At 37.5% G+C, this 23,498-nt stretch overlaps 1 protein-coding gene across 2 annotated transcripts in view; it reads left to right on the top strand.

Moving 5' to 3' along the window:
• The window catches only part of OSBPL9 (oxysterol binding protein like 9), a 164,189-nt gene that overhangs the window by 74,835 nt on the left and 65,856 nt on the right, over positions 1–23,498 (top strand). For both annotated transcript variants that reach the window (XM_061121916.1, XM_061121915.1), the window contains exon 4: positions 11,106–11,182. In XM_061121916.1, coding sequence (XP_060977899.1) covers positions 11,106–11,182 — 77 coding nt within the window. The remainder of the gene's footprint in view (positions 1–11,105; positions 11,183–23,498) is intronic.

The raw sequence follows: 23,498 nt of genomic DNA, 5'->3' as shown, positions 1-23,498 counted from the left end.
TTCTCTTAAGGCTGTGTGCGATAAGAATAGCATATATTTTTAAACTTTATTGAAGTATAGTTGATGTACAGTGTTGTGTTAATTTCTGCTTTATAGCCGAGTGATTCAGTTATACATATATATATATATATATATATATATATATTCTTTTTTGTCATGATTTATCACAGGATGTTGAATATAGTTCACTGTGCTATACCATAGGATTTTATTGTTTATCCATCCTATGAATAATAGTTTGCATCTGCTAATCTCAAATTCCCAATCCTTTCTTCCTCCACTCTGCCTCACCCTTGGCAACCATAAATCTGTTCTCTTTATCTATGAGTTTACCATATTGATGTTTTAAGTTTCTGTTAGGTACTGTGGTAAATATTTTATGGATTAATTATCTCATTTAAATGTCACAACAACCTTATGCAGTCTAGTTATGAGCTGTCTGTATATTTTGAAAATTAAGCCCTTGTGGGTTGCATCATTCACAAGTATTTTCTCCCATTCTGTAGGTTCTCTTTTCATTTGCTCTGCAAAAGCTTTTGTTTGATTAGGTCCCATTTATTTATTTTTGCTTTTATTTCTGTTGCCTTGGGAGTCAGATTTTTTTTTTAAATTGATACAATTTATGTCAGAGACTGTTTTGCTTATATTCTCTTCTAGGAGTTTTATGGTGTCTTGTCTTATATTTAAGTCTTCAGCCATTTAACTTCCCTCATTGCTCAGTTGGTAAAGAATCCACCTGCAATGCAGGAGACCTCAGTTCAATTCCTGGGTTGGGAAGATCCCCTGGAGAAGGGAAAGGCTACCCACTCCAGTATTCTGGCCTGGTGGCAAAGAGTCGGACACAGCTGAGTGACTTTCACTTTTATTTTAGCCATTTGGAGTTTATTTTTCTGTATAGTGTGAGGGTGTATTCTAACTTCGTTGATTTACATGTGGTTGTCTAGTTTTCCCAACCCCACATGCTGAAGAGACTATGATTTTTTTCCATTGTATATCCTTGTCTCATTTTTTGAAGATTAACTGACTGTAGGTGTGTGGGTTTATTTCTTGGTTCTCTATTCCATTCTGTTGCTCCATTTATCTGTTTTTGCCCCCTAACCATGCTGTTTTGGTTACTATAACTTTGTAATGTTGTCTGAAATCTGGTAGGGTCGTGTCCCCAGCTTTGTTCTTTTTCCTTAGGGTTGATTTGGCAACTTGGGGTCTTTTATGGCTCCATATGAATTTTAAGATTATTTGTAGATTGTTCTAGTTCTGTGAAAAATGTCATGGGTAGTTTGGTAGGCATTACATTAAATCTGTAGAATGCTTTGAGTAGTATGGCCATATTAACAATATTAATTCTTAACAATCCAAGAGCATGGGATGTCTTTCCATTTCTTTGAATCATTTTCAGTTTCCTTTATCAATATTTTATAGTTCTCAGCATCTAAATCTTTCACTTCCTTGGTCATATTTTGTACCTAACCATTTTATCTTTTTGATGGGATTTTAAAAGGGATTTTTTAAAAACTTTCCCTTTCTGATACTTCATTGGTAGTGTAAATAAATGCAACAGATTTCTGCAAGTTAATATGATATCCTGCTACCTTGTTGAATTCATTTATCAGTTCTAATAGTTTTTGTTTGGAGTCTTTATAGAATTTTCTGTGTATGGTATCATGTCATATGCATATAAAGACAGTTTTGTCTCTTCCCTTCCAATCTGGGTACGTTTTATTTCTTGTTTGACTGCTGTTTTTTTTGCCAATTTTTAAATTGTTTTTTTTTGTTGTTGCTGAGTTGTAGAAGTCCTTCATATATTCCAGATATTAACTCCTTATCGTATACATGATTTACAACTATTTCCCCCTATTCTGTAGGTTGCCTTTTCTCTATTAATTGTTTCCTTCGATGCACAGAAATTTTTAAGTTTGTTGTACATTCAGTTCAGTTCAGTTCAGTTGCTCAGTCGTGTCCGACTCTTTGAGAACCCGTGAATCGCAGCACTCCAGGCCTCCCTGTCCATCACCAACTCCCGGAGTTTACTCAAACTCATGTCCATCGAGTTGGTGATGCCATCCAGCCATCTCATCCTCTGTCGTCCCCTTCTGCTCCTGCCCCCAATCCCTCCCAGCATCAGGGTCTTTTTCCAATGAGTCAACTCTTTGCATGAGGTGGCCAAAGTATTGGAGTTTCAGCTTCAGAATCAGTCCTTCCAGTGAACACCCAGGACTGGTCTCCTTTAGGATGGACTGGTTGGATCTCCTTGCAGTCCAAGGGACTCTCAAGAGTCTTCTCCAACACCACAGTTCAAAAGTATCAATTCTTCCGTGCTCAGCTTTCTTCACAGTCCGACTCTCACATCCATACATGACCACTGGAAAAACCATAGCCTTGACGAGATGGACCTTTGTTGGCAAAGTAATATCTCTGCTTTTTAATATGCTGTCTAGGTTGGTCATAACTTTCCTTCCAAGGAGTGTCTTTTAATTTCATGGCTGCAATCACCATCTGCAGTAATCCTGGAGCCCAAAAAAATAAAGTCAGCCAGTGTTTCTACTGTTTCCCCATCTATTTGCCATGAAGTGATGGGACTGAATGCCATGATCTTAGTTTTCTGAATGTTGAGCTTTAAGCCAACTTTTTCACTCTCCTCTTTCACTTTCATCAAGAGGCTTTTTAGTTCCTCTTCACTTTCTGCCATAAGGGTGGTGTCATCTGCCTATCTGAGGTTATTAATAATTCTCCCAGCAACCTTGATTCCAGCTTGTGCTTCTTCCAGCCCAGTGTTTCTCATGAAGTACTCTGCATAGAGGTTAAATAAGCAGGGTGACAATATACAGTCTTGACGTACTCCTTTTCCGATTTGGAACCAGTCTGTTGTCCCATGCCCAGCTCTAACTGTTGCTTACTGACCTGCATACAGGTTTCTCAAGAGGCAGGTCAGGTGGTCTGATATTCCCATCTCTTTCAGAATTTTCCACAGGTTATTGTGATCCACACAGTCAAAGGCTTTGGCATAGTCAATAAAGCGGAAATAGATGTTTTTCTGGAACTCTCTTGCTTTGTCGATGATCCAGTGGATCTTGATAATTTGATCTCTGGTTCCTCTGCCTTTTCTGAAACCAGCTTGAACATCTGAAAGTTCACGGTTCACATATTGCTGAAGCCTGGCTTGGGGAATTTTGAGCATTACTTTCCTAGCGTGTGAGATGAGTGGAATTGTGTGGTAATGTTGTACATTAGTCCCCCCCTTTATCACAGCAATATGTTCCAAGGCACCTAGTGGATGCCTGAAACTGCAGATAATACTGAACTCTATATATACTTAATGTTTTTTCCTATACATACATACCTATGATTAGGTATAATTTATGCATTAACCATAGTAAGAGATTAACAATAACTAATAGTAACATAAAACGATTGTAATATACTGTAGTAAAAGTTATGTGAATATAATTTCCTTCAAATTATCTTATTGTATGATGTGAGATGATAAAATGACTAGTGATGAGATGAAGTGAGGTGAATGATGTAGACCTTGTGAAGTATTATTAGGCCACCATTGATGTAATGATGCATTGGAAGGAGGATCATCTGTTTAGTGTGGGTCATGGTGCCATGACAATATTGATTGTTGGGTGTAAGGAGAACGTTATGTTAATGGTTGGGCATCCTGGACAGGACAAAGCAGGATGATGTGAGATTTCATCATGTTCCTCAGAATGATATACAGTTTAAAACTTACAAATTGTTTATTTCCATTTAATATTTTATTTTAGCATCTGGTTAACTGGAGGGGTAACTGAAACTCTGGAAAGCAAAACTGTGGATAAGAGAGGTTCTACTATAGTTCTGTTTGTCTATTTTTAAATTTTGTTGCCTATGCTTTTGATATCATATTGAACAAATCCTTGCCAATTCCAATGTTCTGAAGATTTCCCCATATGTTTTCTTCTAGGAGTTTAATAGTTTTAGGTCTCACATAAGTCTTTAAAACATTTTTGGGCATTCCATGGCAGCTCAGCAGTTAGGACTCCATGCTTTCACTGCCATGGGCCCAGGTTCAGTCTCTGGTCAGGGAACTAATATCCTCCAAGATGCACAGCATGGCCATAAATAAATAAAAATAAATATATTTTCAGCCAGATTTTGGATGGTAAGAGTCCACTTTCATTCTTTTGAACGTGGATATCCACTTTTCCCAGTACCACTTATTGAAAAGACTGTCTTTTCCTCATTGTATAGTCTTGGCACCCTTGTCAAAATTCATTTTAGTATACATACAAAAATCATTTTGGCATACATGCATACAAAAATCATTTTGGCTACTCCTCTGTTTCATTGGTCTGTCTTGGTGTCAGTAAACCTGTAAGCCATGTGGTGTTAGACTAGAATTGGAGGTATCAATATGAACTCGTGGTTTCAGAGAGAGAGAATGAAAAAGAGTGGGGGCATGTCAAAAGGAGAAGTAGAACTTGTTCTGAAGAACATGGGGCTTAGAGATGGGAAGGAAGGTAGAGTCAGCGTTAAGATTCAAGGAGGGGGAAGGTATGCCATGAACAGGAAAATAATAATTCATTTAGAGTGTTTAGGGGCCAATGAGAAGATGGTTTGGGTCATATAAAAAAGGCATGAAATAAAAGATGTGGAGGGCCTTTATTGTGACTCAGGAAGGTTGGGTAAATTCAGTATGGTATTAGAGAATGTTGAGGTTTTTGATGGAAACAGCCTTGAAATATAAGCTCAAATATGCATGAGGTGTGCAGCTGCACTGACCCTAGCAAAGGTTAGCACATGTGCGTCTTTTGTGATGATGTTTTGTTCACAGGCATGAGACCATTCGAGTGCTTGAACAAGGATGTTGTCAGCAGAGGTGGAAAGAAAGGCTAGAGAGAGGGACTGTATCAAGGAAGAATCTGAAGTATGTGGCAGGTTTAAAGGTGATTGCTATTTAGTGCCCTGATGGCTGTGAGAATGGCACTTCATTTCACGTCCCAGACATTTCTCAGTTCAGGCCTCACCCTCACAACCACTTCCTGACTGGCATATCACCTCTATTTTTGCCCCAGATTGATATTTTTAACATGCAAATTAGGCCTTGTCACTCTCATGCTTGAAACTCTTCAGGGGCTTCCTATTGTCATAAAGTCCATTCACACTCCTTGGGATAGGATCCTAAACTTTTGCTGTTTCCTCCTCGCCCATCAGCCCACTGTTCTACACACATTGAGACCAGTTTTCTAATTGGGCTCTTTTCATGCTTCAGGGTCTTTCGCTAGTGTCTATCCACTCTCAGGATATTGAATCTTCCAATTCATAAAATGGTTTTTCCATTTATTTATGTCTTCTTTATCATAATAATGTTTTTAAAGTATAGTTTTTAAGAATTTCAAATAATCTTGCATTTACTAGAAAGTTGCAAATACAGTACGAAGAACTTTGCCATCCCAAAACTGTTTGAAGGTTGTTGTTAACTGGAAGTCCCGTCACCCCTGAATGGTTTTTTTATTACATATTTCCTGCAAACAAGGAAATTTTCTTGTAAACACACTATGCAGCCATTAAAATCGGGAAATTAACATTGATGCATTAAAACCATCTACTCCTTAGAGTCTGTTCAGGTTTTGCCAGAGGAGGATCTGGTTCAGAATCACATTTTGCATTTAGTTGTCACATTTTTTAGCCTCCTTTAGCCTGGAACAGCTACTCAGTCTTTCTTTGAGTTTTATGACCTTGACACTTTAAAAGATCAGAGGCTAATTATTCTGTAGAATGTCCCTCAGTTTGTTTTCTCCTAATGTTTGTTCATGATGCAGATTGTATATCTGGCCTGAAGATCACAGAAGTGATTCTTTGTTCTTTTCTCACAGGATTTCAGTTTGTCCCATAACCTAATGACATTTACTTTGATCACATGATTGAGGTGGTATTTTATCTTTTTCCTTTCTTGATATTTTGTAGGGGTATTTTGAAGCTATGTAGAATCCCATTTCTGAGCAAACCTTCAATTTATATCTATCAGTGCTAACTCATGGTTTCCTGTTATACTCAATGGATTGTAATTCAAATTAATGCTCAAATTGTCCTTAATTTGGCCAGTAGGATTTTTTTTAAGCTGACTTATGTGTTCTATTGACATGTTCCTATCATTCTCTTGAGTATTTTCTTCTTTAACTTATAGGCACACAAAAGATGTTCCAAGCCAGTTTTTTATCTTCCCTGTGCCAGTCCTGGAATCAACCATTTTTCCAAGGAGCCCTAGTTCCTTGTAATGGAGAAAGATATTTAGAAATCAGTACCTGATGCTAGGTGTACTTATTGCTATTGGCTTTCATGGTGCCCAGGCCCTCTCAGAGCTAACAAAATATGAATGTTATGTACATGTGTACATAAATGTATATTCATGTACATATTTCCATATGTATTTATTTACATAAATATTAAAAACTATTAGTTCATACTGATACCTGTATTTCCAGCCTACCATTGCAGAAGTCATTCTGGTTTTCTCCCTTACCATTTTTGCAACTATCCAACAATCAGAAACCCTTCATCCTTGTTATATTTACTCATTTGATCAATCCCTCTATATGCAGTTAGTTTCTCATCATCACCCACTTCCTTGTGTGGATGTCACCCTCATTCCACTCAGCTTTGGAAACCTTGTACCAGCCTGACCCAATCCCCCTGCCCAATGTGGACTCCATCTTGGGCTCTGACTCCCCACGCTGGACTTTTCCATTGTGTGATTTTCCTCTTCATCCTGCTGGCTTTGATACCCCATGTCAGGTTGTTCCTTGGTTTGATGTATACCCTCCTATTCCTGTTCAGACTCGGATGTCCTGAGCTGAATCTTCTACCCATTTGGTACAATACTTTTAACTAAAGCACAGAGCTCATGTGATTTTCCCCTTTTAATGCCCCCTTTCTGTTCCAGGGTTCAGCCTAAGATCCTATATTGCCTTTAGTTATGACAGTTCCTTACTCCTCTTGTCTTTCATGACTTTGACATTTTTGGTGAGTTTTAGTTATTTTGTAGAATGCCTCTTAGTTTGGGTTTATCTGATGTTTTCTCATGATTAGAGTGAGATTATGTGTTTTTGGCAAGAATACTACAGAAGTGATGCTGTTCCTTCTCAGTGGGTCATATCGAGGGAGTGGTATATGATATCAAGAAATTTGTTACTGGTGGTATTAATCTTGATCACTGGATTAAGGTGGTGTCTGCCAGACTTCTCCATTATAAAATTACTGATTTTCCCTTCATAGTTAATAAACATATTGGGAGAGATACTTTGAGACTCTGCTAATATCCTCTTTCTCCTCAAACTTTTGCCCACTGATTTTAGCTATCAGTATGCCAGTGACCAATCTTGCCTTCAGTAATTATTACTGTCGTATTTGTCTACAGGTGATTTAAACATTTCTTTCATTCCTACTATACTTTTGAATTGTAACTCTTCTGAAGAAAGAACTGTGCCTTCTTCCCCATCTATTTACTTATTCAAGTAATGTATATCAGTATTGCACTCTTAGATATTTATTTTATTCTTTGGATTATAATTCAGTACTATCAGTTATTATATTGCTCACATTCTTTAGTCTTTGGTTTTTGGAACTCCTTCAGTTTGGCTCCTTTTACCTTTTGACATGCCCCCATTTTTTTTCATGCACTTCCTGTCTTTCTGTCTCCCTATCTAGAACCCTGAGTTCATAGTGATACCTTCTTTTCTAGTCTTAATACCATATGGCTCATTCCATCCTTCTTCCTCATTTGTAATTTTTTTCCCTCAGACACTGAGAAACCGGAGTTGGCATTATCTACAATATATTCACTTGTTTTTAGTTACAGAATTGCTAAACTATACTCCTGTGAAAACCAGATTTACAGTACTTGTGCAATTTTTGTACAGTATTTCTGTATGGTTCTATTTTGGTTTAGCCTTGCATTGTCTAGTCAGAATACTGTTTTCAAAGTTAGTTGGGCTTAATCTTTTCTTTTTTCTTCCTCACACCCTTCGGTGTGATTGTCTTATTCATTTGTAATACAGTTAGGTTAATTTATTACTGTTTATATTATATTTTTCCAGATAGCTCAGTGGTAAAGAATCTGCCTGCCAATACAGGAGATGCAGGAGACGTGGGCTGAATCCCTGGGTTGGGGAGATCCCCTAGAGAGGAAAATTGCAACCCATTCCAGTATTCTTGTGTGAATAATCCAATGGACAGAGGGTCCTGGTGGGCTGTAGTCCATGAAGTCCCAAAGAGTTGGACATGACTGAGCACATATACAGAATTACTTTGAATTTTGGGTTCCTTCTCCCCATCCTGGTTGATTTAAATTATTTATCTGGGGGAGAATGTGAAATATTACTGTGGCTTTAAAGAGTCTGAGTAGATACAAAATGATAAATTCAGAGAAGTATTGCTACCTCTGTACCCCTAACTCATTCCTGTTTTTCCTGATATCCATCCTTTCCCACTGTGCTTTGTAGGTAACCAATCTCATTAGTTTATAGTTCATCCTCCTTGTATCTATTTTGCACAAACAAACAGATGTGAGTATATTTTCTTTTCTTTTTTTTTTTTAGTATATTTTCTTATATCCCCTTCTTTCTTTCTTCTTTGTGTTCATTGAATAATGTATCTGAAAAAGCACTCCAAATCACTCAAAAGTGATCTTCCTTGTTCTCTTTTTCACACTTGTGTTGTACTCCATGGTTTACTCAACCATCTTCCTCTATCTGAGCATTTAGGTTGTTTTACAGTATTTTGTAATTATAAACAATGCTACAGTGACTAACCTTATTCATATGTATTTTTATCTTGTTCAATGTTGCTTGATTTTTTCCCATACTCAACCAACCTTGTATTTCTGGAATAAACTCAACTTCAATTTGACATATTAAGTTTTATAAAGAATTTTTGCATATCCTTTTTTGCATTAGAGTTGCCTTAAATTTTTTTCTCTTATGATAGTCTTGTCAGGTTAATATCAAAGTTATTCTGACCTTAAAAGAGTTGAGGGGTGTTCTTCGTTTTCTTTTCTCTGGAATATTTTGTGTTTGATTGGCATTCTTTCTTCATAAATGTCTGACAGTGCTCTGGCAAAACTTTCTGGGTCTGGAGTTTCCTTAATGGGATGACTTTTCAATTATTTTAATATAGAATATTTTTGATCTACCAAAAGTGCACTTTTTCTGTGACCTTACCTAATAGTTACAGAACTGTCTGAACTGTCTAGATCTCACCCCCAGCTATTTTTAAAATATTTCCTCTGTCTTTGGTTTGTAGTAAGTTTTGGCTGGGATTAGTCTAACTGTGGATTTTCTTTGATTAAGCCTGCTTAGAATTGTGTGTGTCAGTCACTCAGTCGTGTCTGACTTTTTGTGACCCAATGGACTGTAGCCCTACAGGCTCTTCTGTCCATGGAATTCTCCAGGCAAGAATACTGGAGTGGGTTGGCATTCCCTTCTCCAGGGGATCTTCTCCACCTAGGGATCAAACCCGGGTCTCCTACCTTACAGGCAGATTCTTTTACTTTCTGAGCCACCAGGGAAGCCTGGGCTTCTGAAATCCGTGGCTTAATGTCTTTCATCTTGTTTTGAAAAGTTCTTCATCAGATAGTGCTTCTAGTCTCTTCTCTCTTTTGTCTTCTTTTGGTATTTCAATCACATGCATATTACACCCTCTCACTGTCTATGTTGCTCTCCCTTTCGTCTATATTTTCTCTCTCTGACTCGTCTTTTGTTCTGATGATTTTCTTCTGGTCTCTCCTCCAGTTCTCTCGTTCTCTTAAACCACTTTAATCTGCTGTCAGACTCATTCACTGAGTTCTTAATTTTGCTTATTATGTTTTTTTAATTTTAGAATTTATATTTAATTATTTAAAGAACCCACATAATTTATAAAATGGTTTCTAAGGCTCTGTCAAAGTTCCCAGTCTTTTATTGAATGAATTAAAGCATAGTTACTTTTCAGTTGTGGGACTGTTTGTTCAAATATCTGGAGCTCTTGTTGATCTGTTTCTATCGGTTGATTTCTCATTTATGTGTGATTTTGTCTCCTTGTATATCTTTGGTTATCTTTGCTTATGTGCTAGTCATTGTATTTAAAAATTGTTTATAAAAATAATTTGGAAGCTGATATGATATTATCTTTCTACAGAAAATATATTCATTTGCTTTTGCTAGCTAGATGCTTAGAGTCAGTAACAACTTGGGGTAGTTTTAATTTATTTCAGACATCAAGGTTTTTCTGGATGAGCCACACGAGTGAGCAACTGTTTTAATTCTGTTTTAGTCTTTTTTTTTTTTTGATGTGGACCATGTTTAAAGTCTGTATTGAATTTGTTACAATATTGCTTCTGTTTTATGTTTTGGTGTTTTAGTCTCCAGGCATGTGGGATCTTAGCTCTCTAACCAGGGGTTGAACCCACACACCTTGGCATTGGAAGGTGAAGTCTTAACCACTGGACTGCCAGGGAAGTCCCCTGTTTTATTCTTAATCCCAAGGTAGAGCCCTTTGAGGTCCCAATCAAAACCTGAGCTGTTTGCCAGAGCCACCACTCTCGGTCAGCCTTGCTTTCTTAATTTTTGGCCTGACAAGATTTTTTTTTTCCAACAGATGTTTTCAGAGTAGTTTTAGGTTCCCAGAAAAATTGAGCAGAAAGTACATGGAGTCCCCATATGTCCCCTGCTCATACATAATGACAAGTCTTTTAAGAAGTTGCTCAGTCTACAACTCCTCTTTTGAAATGTACAATGCCTCCAAGGAGGACAGTGGCCCTAAATACCGGGCTGGATGTTTGTCTTTTCCTACATTTTGGCCTGTTAATTCTTTACTATCTTGCTATTTTCTGATGCTTTCAAAACAGTTATTTTTAATTATTTTAACTTTTCTAATTATTCCCAGTGGGAAGGTAGCCTGCAATTGTTGAACACATTTATTCTCTTTGTTATAAATTGCTGCAATTAGGTTGCATATTTGAAAAAAATAGGTAAAACCTGTTAAGGAAAACCTTTTCTATTTAGATTCATGATTTAAAATTTTTGCTTCCAATTATGGAGCTATATTGTAGATATTAAGGTTTTGCTTTTTATAAACTTTTATTCCAGCTCGTGATGCTGATGAGAGAGAGAAGTGGATCCATGCTTTAGAAGAAACTATTCTTCGACATACTCTTCAGCTTCAAGTAAGAATCTTTACATGGCTTCTGGATAGTTCATTAGGTTTTTTGTTTGTTTTCTGTTTTTTTTAAAATAGCTAATAGGATATAATGGAAATTTTAATTTCTGAGTTATTTTTGCCTTTACAGTGTTATATATAAAGTTATAGTCATTTTCTTCTGCTTAAAATACTGATTTTTGTCTAGAAACAAGACAGTACAAGGCAATGTTGAAAGTGAAATGCTGTGTTGAAAGTAAAAATGCGTGCCAGGCTAATTTTTAAAATTTAATATGTATAGTTGGTTATTGGTATAGCCAAATTATATAATAATGCATGATAATAGATAAAATGCTGAGAAGTTGACCTACTTTTCTTTTTGTAGGATTTGGCAGTTACTGTTGTGGGTAGTACTGTTAGGGATGAAAGTGAAAGAAAAAAATCCAAACTTGGCTTAAGAAAAAAACACATCTAACTTGGGTGTGGTTTGAAGTAGGCATTTAAATAATGTCATGAGGACCCAGATCCCCATCTCTGTTTCTAGGTCTCAGTTATTCTGGGTTGACTTCATTTTTAGATAGATTCACTCTTTGTGGTAGTAAAACGGTGGCAGCAATTTCAGCCTCCCATTGGTGGAACTCCAGATCCATAGGAGGCTGTTGTTCTTTCTGGATTAAGAAGATTAGTGCTGATACCTTAGCTTCAGTCATTTTCCCAGTCCTAACCAATCATAATTTCATAGTCGTATGTTCTACCTCTTGGTAATAGGATTTACCTGCTACATCAAGAAAATGTAGCAGTTAGGGGAGAAAGGGGTCCTCCCTGTTCCCAGGCAAAGTCAGAATGGGGGAAAAAAGATGCTAGGTGACCAAAAAAAAAAAAAAAATGTCTAATCTGTCATACTAAGGATAGTTTTCTGTGTTTGTTCTCCATTGAAAGAGCTTATATTGTGGTATATATAGAGAATTTTGTTTTGATTATTTGAATTTACAGGACGGAATCATAGGAAACTGATGTTTTGTAATCCTTTGTCTACTTAATTTGTCCTATATCAGGAATGGGGGCTTTCCAGGTGGTGCTTCTGGTAAAGAACCCACCTGCCAATGCAGGAGGTGTAAGAGACATGGGTTTGATCCCTGGGTCAGGAAGATCCCCTAGAGGAGGGCACAGCAATCAACTCCAGTATTCTTGCCTAGAGAATCCCATGGGCAGAGGAGCATGGAGGGCTACAGTCCATGGGGTTGCAAAGAGTCAGACATGACTGAAGCAACTTAAGCATGCATGCACATACCAGGAATTGGCTTGGTTAGACAAGTTAGTTTAGAAAATCCCAGGTCCTACAAGATAGCGAACTCCCCATCACTTTGAAAGTTGTTCAGATAGATGCTTTAAAATAATATGTGGGGATATGGCTATTAAGAAACTGTAAGAAATGAATATGGAGTTGAACTCAGAGATCTCTGAAGTTACTCTGTGAGCCAGTTGTGCTTATTGGTTTTTTTTTTTTTTTTAAGATTACTGACTTTATTTATTAGCTGTGCTTTTTAAAAGGAAATTGGTAACCACATCTGGCTTGGGTGTACTATGAAGAAATTCTATGAATTCCTTCATAAATTTCTTTTCAGTTTCAGTTCAGTTCAGTTCAGTCACTCAGTCGTGTCTGACTCTTTGCAACCCCATGAACCACAGCATGCCAGGCCTCCCTGTCCATCACCAACACCCAGAGTTCACCCAAACTCATGTCCAATTGAGTTGGTGATGCCATCCAACCATCTCATCCTCTGTCGTCCGCTTCTCCTCTTGCCTTCAATCATTCCCAGCATCAGGGTCTTTTCAAATGAGTCAGCTCTTTGCATCAGGTGGCCAAGGTATTGGCCTATAATGAAAAGGACATCTATTTTGGGTGTTAGTTCTAAAAGGTCTTGTAGGTCTTCATAGAACCATTCAACTTCAGCTTCTTCAGCATTGCTGGTCGGGGCATAGACTTGGATTACTGTGATATTGAATGGTTTGCCTTGTAAACGAACAGAGATCATTCTGTCATTTTTGAGATTGCATCCAAGTACTGCTTTTTGTGCTCTTTTGTTGACTATGATGGCTACTGCATTTATGCTAAGGGATTCCTGCCCACTGTAGTAGATATAATGGTCATCTGAGTTTTCAGTTTAGGCAGTTGTATAAATGACTAGCATCATTTTAGGAAATTTGTGATCCAATAAGAAGATAAGTATTTTAAGAATCAGATTAGACTGTAAGTGGCAGATAATATTCCCACCACAGTTGGTTAGACTGTGTGATCTATTTTCTTCTAGACATTTCTATAAACCTACTAGAGTGCTACACCTACATAAATCTACTAAAGTGCTGCTGCTTACTTGCTTTCCTCTGAACCCATCTGTTCATTTCTGGTCTCTACATACCTATATGTGATATTCTGTCTGCCTGTAATACCATCTGCCTCCACTCTGCCTTTGTGTTCTTCCTCTTTTCTTCAAAGTCCAGTTCAGAACTGACCTCTTCTATACAGCCTCTCCGAAGCAATCCCTCCTCCCTCAGCCCCCAAACTCAGTGATCTCTTTCCTTTGAATGCCATACTTGTTGCACAGTTTACTGAGTTCTTATCATATTCTTGTTATCCTTTAAGTATATATAATTCCCACCTCATCAGATAGGATGCAGACTCCTTAAGGTACCTAATTTTATCCAATTTTGGAATACATGAGCTTTTACTAAGAAGAGAGCTTACATGTCTTTTGGAATAACAAAATGAAAGGGATAACTTGGGGGAAGTCTTAAATACTGATAGCTTTGATATTTTAAAATACATGTATGGAATAAGTTATTTATATATTTTTTTCTAAAGTTAATACATGCAGGAAATAGGACATTTAGAGATCTGTAATTAAATGTTAATTTGACTGGCAAAAAAGGTAAAGAGATTCTTTCCAAAGATGGTGAAGTATGGTGAAAGACTTGACTCTGGAGCCATAATGACTTTGTTTATGTCTCAGTGCCACCGCTTACTCTTACCTTCACCACTTACTCACCACTTACATCACTCTGAGTTCCAGTGTCCTCATGTATAAAAAGAGGATAATAAAAGTACCTATTCTTCAGGGCTATTTTGATGATTAAATGAGTTAAATGCAAATTTATTGAAATAATGCCTGGCTATAGTAAGAACTTGGTAAAAAAACAAAAACAAAAAAACTTCCCACGTGGCTCAGTGGTAGAGAATCTGCCAGCCAATGTAAGAGATGCAGGTTCGATCCCTGGGTCAGGAAGATCCCCTGAAGAAGGAAATGCAACCCACTCCAGTATTCTTGCCTGGGAAATCCTGTGGACAGAGGAACCTCGTGGGCTACAGTACATGGGGTTGTAAAAAAGTTGGACACAACTTAGTGACTAAAAAACAATAACAAATCTTAAGCGATTACTAATATTCAACTTTCAACTCTCAACAGCTCAGGCTATAATGCTACCATTAGCAGAAACAGAAAAACTGGATATAAACACGGGTTTGAGGAGAAAGAGCTGATAAGTTTAGCCTTGCCGAGGTTGAATTTCAGGGAGACATCCAAATGTCAAAATCCATAAGGAAAGAATGTAGGACTAAAGCTGCAGCTACTTTTACCATTCCTACCCCCAGTACTTGGCATTCTAAATGGTGCTTGACAAATGTTAATTAAGGAAAGAATTGACGAAGGAATTAATGAATAAACACATGATGTATAGACTGCTTTTATATTGCTGTGTATCACATTCTTTGAGATGTCTAACATGTTGTTAGGCCCTGTTGTCTAACATATTGTTACACCTCCATGAGTCATGTATACAATAGTCATGTATAGTTGTGAGAGTTGGCCTATAAAGAAAACTTAGCACTGAAGAATTGATGCTTTTGAACTGTGGTGTTGGAGAAGACTCTTGAGAGTCCCTTGGACTGCAAGGAGATCCAACCAGTCCATCCTAAAGGAGATCAGTCCTGAATATTCATTGGAAGGACTGATGCAGAAGCTGAAACTCCAATACTTTGGCTACCTGATGCGAAGATCTGACTCATTTGTATAGACCCTGATGCTGGGAAAGATTGAGGGCAGGAGGAGAAGGGGACAACAGAGGATGAGATGGTTGGATGGCATCACCAACTGGATGGACATGAGTTTGAGCAAACTCCAGGAGTTGGTGATGGGCAGGGAGGCCTGGCGTGCTGCAGTCCATGGGGTTGCAAAGAGTCGAACATGACTGAGCGACTGAACTGAACTGAACTGATGCCATTCTTATTTCTATTCCCCAGTGCCCCCAGCTGTTATATTTCTCTGCTTGGAGGTCACAAAATCGAGATGGCTTTATCTGTCATTTTACATTTTGTCTAACTTTAATCAAATTTCTATAAATATTTGTCTTCCTATTGATTTCTTTTTGATTGCCAGTTAAATTCCCACAGTGGTTCTTTTTTAAATTACTATTCAGTATCTAATATAGTCTACTCCCTTCTTTACAGAAACGATCTCACTACTTCTTCAACAGTTATAAGTGACTGCACCTATTTTTTCTTTCTAAGCTTTGCATATTTCAAGTCAAAAAATATTCTCACTCTTTCCTCAAGTTAATGATACCCCCATAATCTTGACTACATGACATTTCCTTTAGACTTTGACCTTACTTACCCTCCAGCAGTCCCCACTATTTCCAGGAATTCAGTTAAAACTTCTGTGTCGATGACTTTCTTCCCTTCCCCCATCTTTATATCTCTTTTGCTGTTTAGCTTCTCCCTTAAGTCCTCAATTCTTTCCTCGTGGATTTTGCCTCATAGATGTCTTCTGAAATTCAACCTCAACAAGGCTAAAAGTGTCTTATCAGCTCTTTTCTCCTCAAATCCATCTCTTTATCCATTTTTTCTGTTTCTTAATGACTATATTATAGTCTGATCCTTTGAGGTTTGAAAATTGAGGTTTTTTCAGGTAATAACTTCTAACTTGCCAACCCTGGGGATTTCTTTTCTTCTTTTTTTTCCCCCTCTCTTTTTAATAGAATTACTTATACTCCTGCACTCACTTTGACTATGGAGAAGGAAATGGCAACCCACTCCAGTACTCTTGCCTGGAAAATTCCACGGATGAAGGAGCCTGGTGGTCTACAGTTCATGGGGTCCCAAAGAGTCAGACACAACTGAGCGACTTCACTTTCACTTTCTTACATCTGACTAACTCTGTTTCTAGTGCCCTGCTAATATTCCTGAGTCTATTCCTTTCTTCATCCTATGAACTGAGCATCTGTAATTAATGATCTTAAGGCCTCTATAACTGTGAGAAACCTTTAGTGGTTTGCATTTGCCTATAGAGTGAAATGAAAATTCTTATTAGGGGATTTCACTGTCTGATCGATTTGATTCCAACCTAAATTTCTATTGCCTGTCCCTGCGTGTACTTGATGCTCTACGCAGAAATTATTCCTGGTTCCATGCTGTGTAATCTGTCTTTTAAACCTCTTTTAAACTTTACCTGATCTTTAGAAAGTGAAAGTGAAAGTCACTCAGTTGTGTCAGACTCTTTGTGACTCCATGGACTGTATGATCCATGGAATTCTCCAGGCCAGAATACTGGAGTGAGTAGCTTTTCCTTTCTCCTTAAAGGTATATATAAAATCTTAATAAAGTAGTTGTGCTAAGGTATTATTGTATCTCCAACATATTATACTTTGTAGATAGAAGTGAAGTGAAGTGAAGTTGCTCAGTCATGTCCGACTCTTTGTGACCCCATGGACTGTAGCCTACCAGGCTGCTCTGTCTATGGGATTTTCCAGGTGAGAGTACTGGAGTGGGTTGCCATTTCCTTCTCCAGGGGATCTTCCCAACCCAGGGGTTGAACCCGGGTCTCTTGCATTGCAAGCAGACGCTTTACCGTCTATTCATAAATATTTGTTCTGTTTTTCCTTCCATTCTGACTAATGGAAATTCATCTGGAGCATCCCTTGTACTTTCTCCCTTTCCTTCTATCTTACCTTTGTTCTTTTCTTTTAGTATTGTTCCTGTTGCTTTGCGGGTAACTGTGAATTACAATTAGGATAATCTGAGGATGGAAGAAGACAACTGAAACCTCTCTCCTTTCAACTCCTATGTTGAATTTCCGATAGTTACTCTAGACTTGTATTTAGGTTGTGATATCTTTTCATGTATTTGCAGCCAACTTCACTCTTTGAGAGAGTCCAGAGGGGCTGCTGAGCTTCTTTATTCCCTCTTTTTAGCCTGTAAGAGGCATTTAGTAGATATCTGATGATACTAATTAATGAAAGTAAACATTTCAGTTCTTTATTTACCCTTGTAAGCTTTAGTACGGACTAAATGCTGAGAGATTCCTAAGCAAATGATTGATCACGGAATAAGATTTAGGATGTTATATCCTGTATGTTTTGAAGTATTCTAATTTTTTAATGTATTATGAATTATAGCTACTGGTCTGGATATCTTACAGTTATAAAAGTCAGTTTTACTTGAGTAAATGGGCCCATTTAAAAAAAACAACTTTTGCAAGAAAAAACTCTTGAACCCCAGTGTTTAAAGTAAACTATCATAGTGTTATTTAATGTGAGCAAACATAAATCTATATATCAACTTCTTAAGTTTAAAATCTTATAGAACTAACCATACATTTAAATGAAAATTTCAAGTTAAATACAAATAAAACACAAAACAATAAAATCTAAATTAACGTTAAGTTGATGTGCTGAACGATACTGCCTTGCTTAAAGTGGTTCACTACTTTGAACATGAATATGATACTGTAAGGAATAGATTCTTTTTCAATTTGGCATGCACATACTATTGTGTGGAATGTGATAACTGTAATCTCTCCACATTTCTGTGTTCTGTCTAGTGGAAATCCTTCATTTGCACAGCATGTATCATGAGGTCTTTGACTTTGACTTCCCACATATGTCATTTTCATGGTCAAGGCTCTTCTATGGCAAGTGATAGTTTTTGGTGCCAACTTGATGATAAACAACATGGGCAATGAAGTATCTTGTTAGCACTTGAATTTGATGTTGTTACTGCTGATTCAGTGTGTGGTTATACTAATTTTTATAGGTTATCAGAAACTAAAACACATAAGATTGAGATACAGAAACTTGTTTAGACCCCAATTTGAATACCATAAAGTAGATGTTTGAGTAGTATAGACCTTTATAGGTTTCCTGGTGGCTCAGTGGTAAAGAATGCCTGCAATGCAGGAGATCTGGGTTTGATCTCTGGGTCAGGAAGATCTCCTGGAAAAGGGAATGGCTGCCCACTTCAGTATTCTTGCTTGGAGAATTTAGTGGACAGAGGAACCTGGTGGGCTACAGTTCGTGGGATGACAAAGAGTTGGACATGACTGAGTGACTAACACTTTATAAATTTTTCATAGATATTTTAAGTTTTTGGCTTCCATGCTATAAATGAGCTGATATTTTAAAAAAATTTATACTGAATGGTTTTTGTGATTATAATTTGAGTCATGAAATTGGGCAATACTTGTCCTTGTCTGTGTAAGTTTCTGTAGGCCACTGTAGACTGTATCTTAGGTGGTTATCAAATTGGAATTTCATTGCTACTGACTTGTAATCTTTTAATTTTTGCCCTTTCCTATTTGTTCACTATATATTGGCTTTGGTCTCAAGCCTGTAGAGAAAAAGGACATGATATCTATAAGAATATGGCTGAGGGGAATGGTGAGGGCTGGTAGAAATCTCACCAGAAATGCCATTGAATCTGTAAGTAAAACATCATTATACATAAAAGAGATGTGATAGAATTCAGATTACAATTCGTTAGAGAGGCCAAAAAAACAATAGAACCATTCTGAAGCATTTTTTCAAACCTAGATACTTTGTATGATAATTACATACATGCTAAAGTTTTATTATCAGTTCAGTTCAGTCGCTCAGTCATAACCATAAATTTAATATTTAAGATGCAATTTAGGATAGTAGTTGAACTAATTATTAGTATTAGTTAGCTTGAGTCTACCCTCTTTTCTATAATAGCTATGTGTCTAATTAGGTAGTTAAGATTAGTAGAAATCTCCTGAATATTTTTCTTCTTTAAAATATTTTTTAAAATTTTATTTATTATCTTCGACTGTGCTGGTCTTTATTGCTGCACAGGCTTTTCTCTAGTTGCAACAATTGGGGGCTGCTTTCTAGTTGCGGTGTTCAGGCTTTTCATTGCGGTGGCTTCTCTTGTTATGAAGCACTGGCTGTAGAGTGTTTGGGCTTCAGTAGTTGTGGCTCCCAGGCTCTAGAGCACAGGCTAAATAATTGTGGCACACGGGCTTAGTTCTGTGGCCTCTGGGATCCTCCTGGACCAGGGATCAAACCCGTGCCTCCTGCATTGGCAGGCAGATTCTTTACCACTAGCCACCAGGAAGCCCTTGTGTATTTTTCTTGAGTGTTAAGCTATTTTACTGAAGATTAGCTTTTGGAACTTATATTTCAATTTCTTAGTATATAATACTGACTGCATAAACATAATAACTATCACTGTATCATTTCCCTTGGCCTCATATAGATTTTATTTTTGTGTCATATAGAAAAATACATGTGTTTTGTTTTTCTCCCTTGAAGCCCTTTGTTTCCCAAAGGAAATGATTGCAATATAGATGTGTCACTTTTTCCACAGGTAAAATGGTATGCAGAGGTAGCCAGGTACTTGGGGCTCCTACAACAAAGGAAAATTCCTCTAAGGAATGTTCCCAACACTGTTGCTGTTACTGAGGGTAGAGGAATTTCTGGCTCCTAAATTGGAATTTAGGATTCAAGGATTCGTTTTTTAATAATAAATTTTGTTGTAATAGTGGTGGCCCATCTTATCTTGAACTCTTGGGAAACAACTAAAAACAAATGGTCCAGTTTTGTAGATACTAAAGATTGTTCCTTTAGGTGCCAGAAATTTATTTTTATTGTGGCTTTTTGGAAATCTTTTAGAACTTATATTTTACTGCCTTCTCTTTATAGAAATAAAGTTTAAAAATTAAAAAAAAATAGTACATGCTCAATTCAGAACATACAGAGAATACAGAAAAGTTATTTATTTCATAAATATTTATAAGACACTTAATGTGTTCAGTGCACTGCACTAGTTGTGGAGGATATAATTGTGAATAAATGACATACTGTCCTTGTCTTTACTGAGCTCAGTCTGAAAGAAAGAAGAAAATAAAAATCATGAGAATTGAATCTTTAAAAAACTATAATAATGTCATAAGTTATGCTTCCAATGAGGTAGGCTGGTTGATCGGAGACCACTTCTCTGAAGCAGTGACATATTAATAAAAGTATATAAAACAAAAGCAATAGTTTTTCTTACACCTTTTCTTTCAAGAAAAACATGGAGTTCCAACTTGTTAATGTCCTAATTCTCATGTAAAGTTAGTGTCCCTAAAAGCCTGGAGCATTTAAAGTGAAGAGCAATCACACAATACAAAGACATTTTATCCATCTTGTGGCAGGAAGCTCTCTGTGTACTTTTAACCAATTTTGGCAACTCACATGGTTTTAGTGGAATCAGAACTTTCAGAAGAAAGTTAAGTGGCCAGTGTAGAATTTAGCTATAAAAATAGGGACAATAGCACCTTTCTCCTATAATTTAAAAATTGAATGGTACTAAAGGAAATGGCAACCCACTCCAGTATTCTTGCCTGGAAAATCCCATGGACAGAGGAGTCTGGTGGGTTACAATCCACAGGGTAGCAAAGAGTCAGACACGAAGGCTCATATAGAAAAACATTGTCCTTCTGTTGCAGGAAGGGGGACCCCTTCCAGGTCCCGAAACTGGTCTCTTGCCTAACACTCAGAAATGAATGGTCTGAAGAGACACATCTACTGAGAAAGCAAGAGATTTTTATTGGGAAAGAGCACCCGGGTGGAGAGCACTAGGGTAAGGGAACCCAGGAGAACAGCTCTGTCACATGGCTCGCAGTCTTGGGTTTTATGGTGATGGGATTAGTTTCGGGTTGTCTTTAGCCAATCATTCTGACTCAGAGTCCTTCCTGGTGGTATACCCTTGATCAGCCAAGATGGATGCCAGAGAGAAGGATTCTGGGATGTGGTCAGACATGTGGTGCTCCTTTTGACCTTTCCTGAACTCTTCCGGTTGGTGGTGGCTTATTAGTTCCGTGTTCCTTACCAGGACCTCCTGTTGTAAAACAACTTATGCAAATAGTTACTATGGTGCCTGGCCAGGGTGGGCAGTTTCAATCATTGTGCTTCCCCTAACACTTCTGCCCCTTTGCTTTCTCTGTTCTGCTTGTTAGACTACCCATTTTCAACCTTTTTTGCTGTTTATATTGCTGTTTTTGTAATGTACCTAGCATTTCATTCATTCAGTAGACATTTATTAAGCACCTAGTACATGCCAGTCTCTCTGTGAGGAGATGCTAAAGATACAGTGATGATTAAGGCAGTATACTATCAATAGCCATTGTGGGGTTGTTTAGAGGGTATTCATTCCTAAATCTGAACCAAAGATTTTTTTGTTTGATGATGCATTGAGAATTGCAAATAATTTACATACAGACTTCTGGAATATGGTGATCCTGATCACAAATTAAGGACTGCTTCTAACATATGCCAAGTATTGTATTTATTCCATTTGGCTAAATTTTCTCTGTGAAAATTTATTGGCTGACTTTAATTTTGAGACTTCTGGATACTAGTCAGACAAAATATTGGAGCTACATATTCTGCTTCCAAGAGTTGTCTTTTAATGTCGTCTGCTCCAATGATTTGGCTCAAATTGCTAGGCAAACTCCTAGGGAAACTATTATTCCCCCCCCCCCCCCCACCTCATTTTTGCTGCTTCTTTTCTATTGTAATTGAAGGTATTTGTCTATCTCTAAAATGACATCAGATTGGAATGTGATTTGTAGGTAAACATTATTGGACTCTAGCAGAAATAATATTTTGGAAAGTAGTACATAAATTTTGTACAGTTAAAACGTTCTTTTCATCTTAATAGCTATAGATAAGGTTGGACTTCTTTTTATTCAGTAGACTTCCTGTCATTTTAAAGATCCCCCACCAGTCTGAACCTTAGTGTCGTGATTTTTCAGATTTTTGTATACATTTTTAAAGTTTACTTTTTCTTGTTATTTATGTGTTTTTCAGTTTTTTCCTCCACTTTTATTGAGGGTAATTGACAGACATCATTGTATTAATTTAAGGTATACAACATGATGCTGTTTTTTATACTTCTTAATCACTATATTCCATTATTTTAAAATATTTTTATTCATTTATTTATTTATGGCTGCATTGGGTCTTTGTTGCTGTGCGGGCTTTCTCTGGTTGTGGTGAGCCAGGGGGCTGGTCTTTACTGTGGAACATGGACCCTAGGGTGTGGGCTCAGTCATTGTGGTACTGGGGCTTAGTTGCTCTGCAGCACATGGAATCTTCCCAGACCAGGATCGAACCAGTATCCCCTGCGTTGGCAGATGGATTATTAACCACTGGACCACCAGGGAAGTCCTATTCTATTCTTTTCTTGAACAATAACAAAAATGTTTATCAATTTAATTTAATCGCTTAGTAGCTTTAGATCATTGAAAAAGCAAGAGAGTTCCAGAAAAACATCTATTTCTGCTTTATTGACTATGCCAAGGCCTTTGACTGTGTGGATCACAACAAACTGTGGAAAATTCTGAAAGAGATGGGAATACCAGACCACCTGACCTGCCTCTTGAGAAACCTGTATGCAGCTCGGGAAGCAACAGTTAGAGCTGGACATGGAATGACAGACTGGTTCCAAATAGGAAAAGGAGTACGTCAAGGCTGTATATTGTCACCCTGCTTATTTAACTTCTATGGAGAGTATATCATGAGAAACGCTGGTCAGGAGGAGGCACAAGCTGGAATCAAGACTGCTGGGAGAAATATCAATAACCTCAGATATGCAGATGACACCACCCTTATGGCATAAAGTGAAGAAGAACTAAAGAGCCTCTTGATGAAAGTGAAAGAGGAGAGTGAAAAAGTTGGCTTAAAGCTCAACATTCAGAAAACTAAGATCATGGCATCTGGCCCATCACTTCATGGCAAATAGATGGGGAAACAGTGGCTGACTTTATTTTTCTGGGCTCCAAAATCACTGCAGATGGTGACTGCAGCCATGAAATTAAAAGACGCTTACTCCTTGGAAGGAAAGTTATGACCAACCTAGACAGCATATTAAAAAGCAGAGACATTACTTTGTCAACAAAGGCCTGTCTAGTCAAGGCTATGGTTTTTCCAGTGGTCATGTATGGATGTGAGAGTTGGACTATAAAGAAAGCTGAGTGCGAAAGAATTGATGCTTTTGAACTCTGGTG

The sequence above is a fragment of the Dama dama genome, chromosome 20 (assembly GCF_033118175.1).
Source record: "Dama dama isolate Ldn47 chromosome 20, ASM3311817v1, whole genome shotgun sequence".
NCBI lineage: Eukaryota > Metazoa > Chordata > Mammalia > Artiodactyla > Cervidae > Dama > Dama dama.
This window is presented reverse-complemented; position numbering and strand designations above follow the sequence as displayed.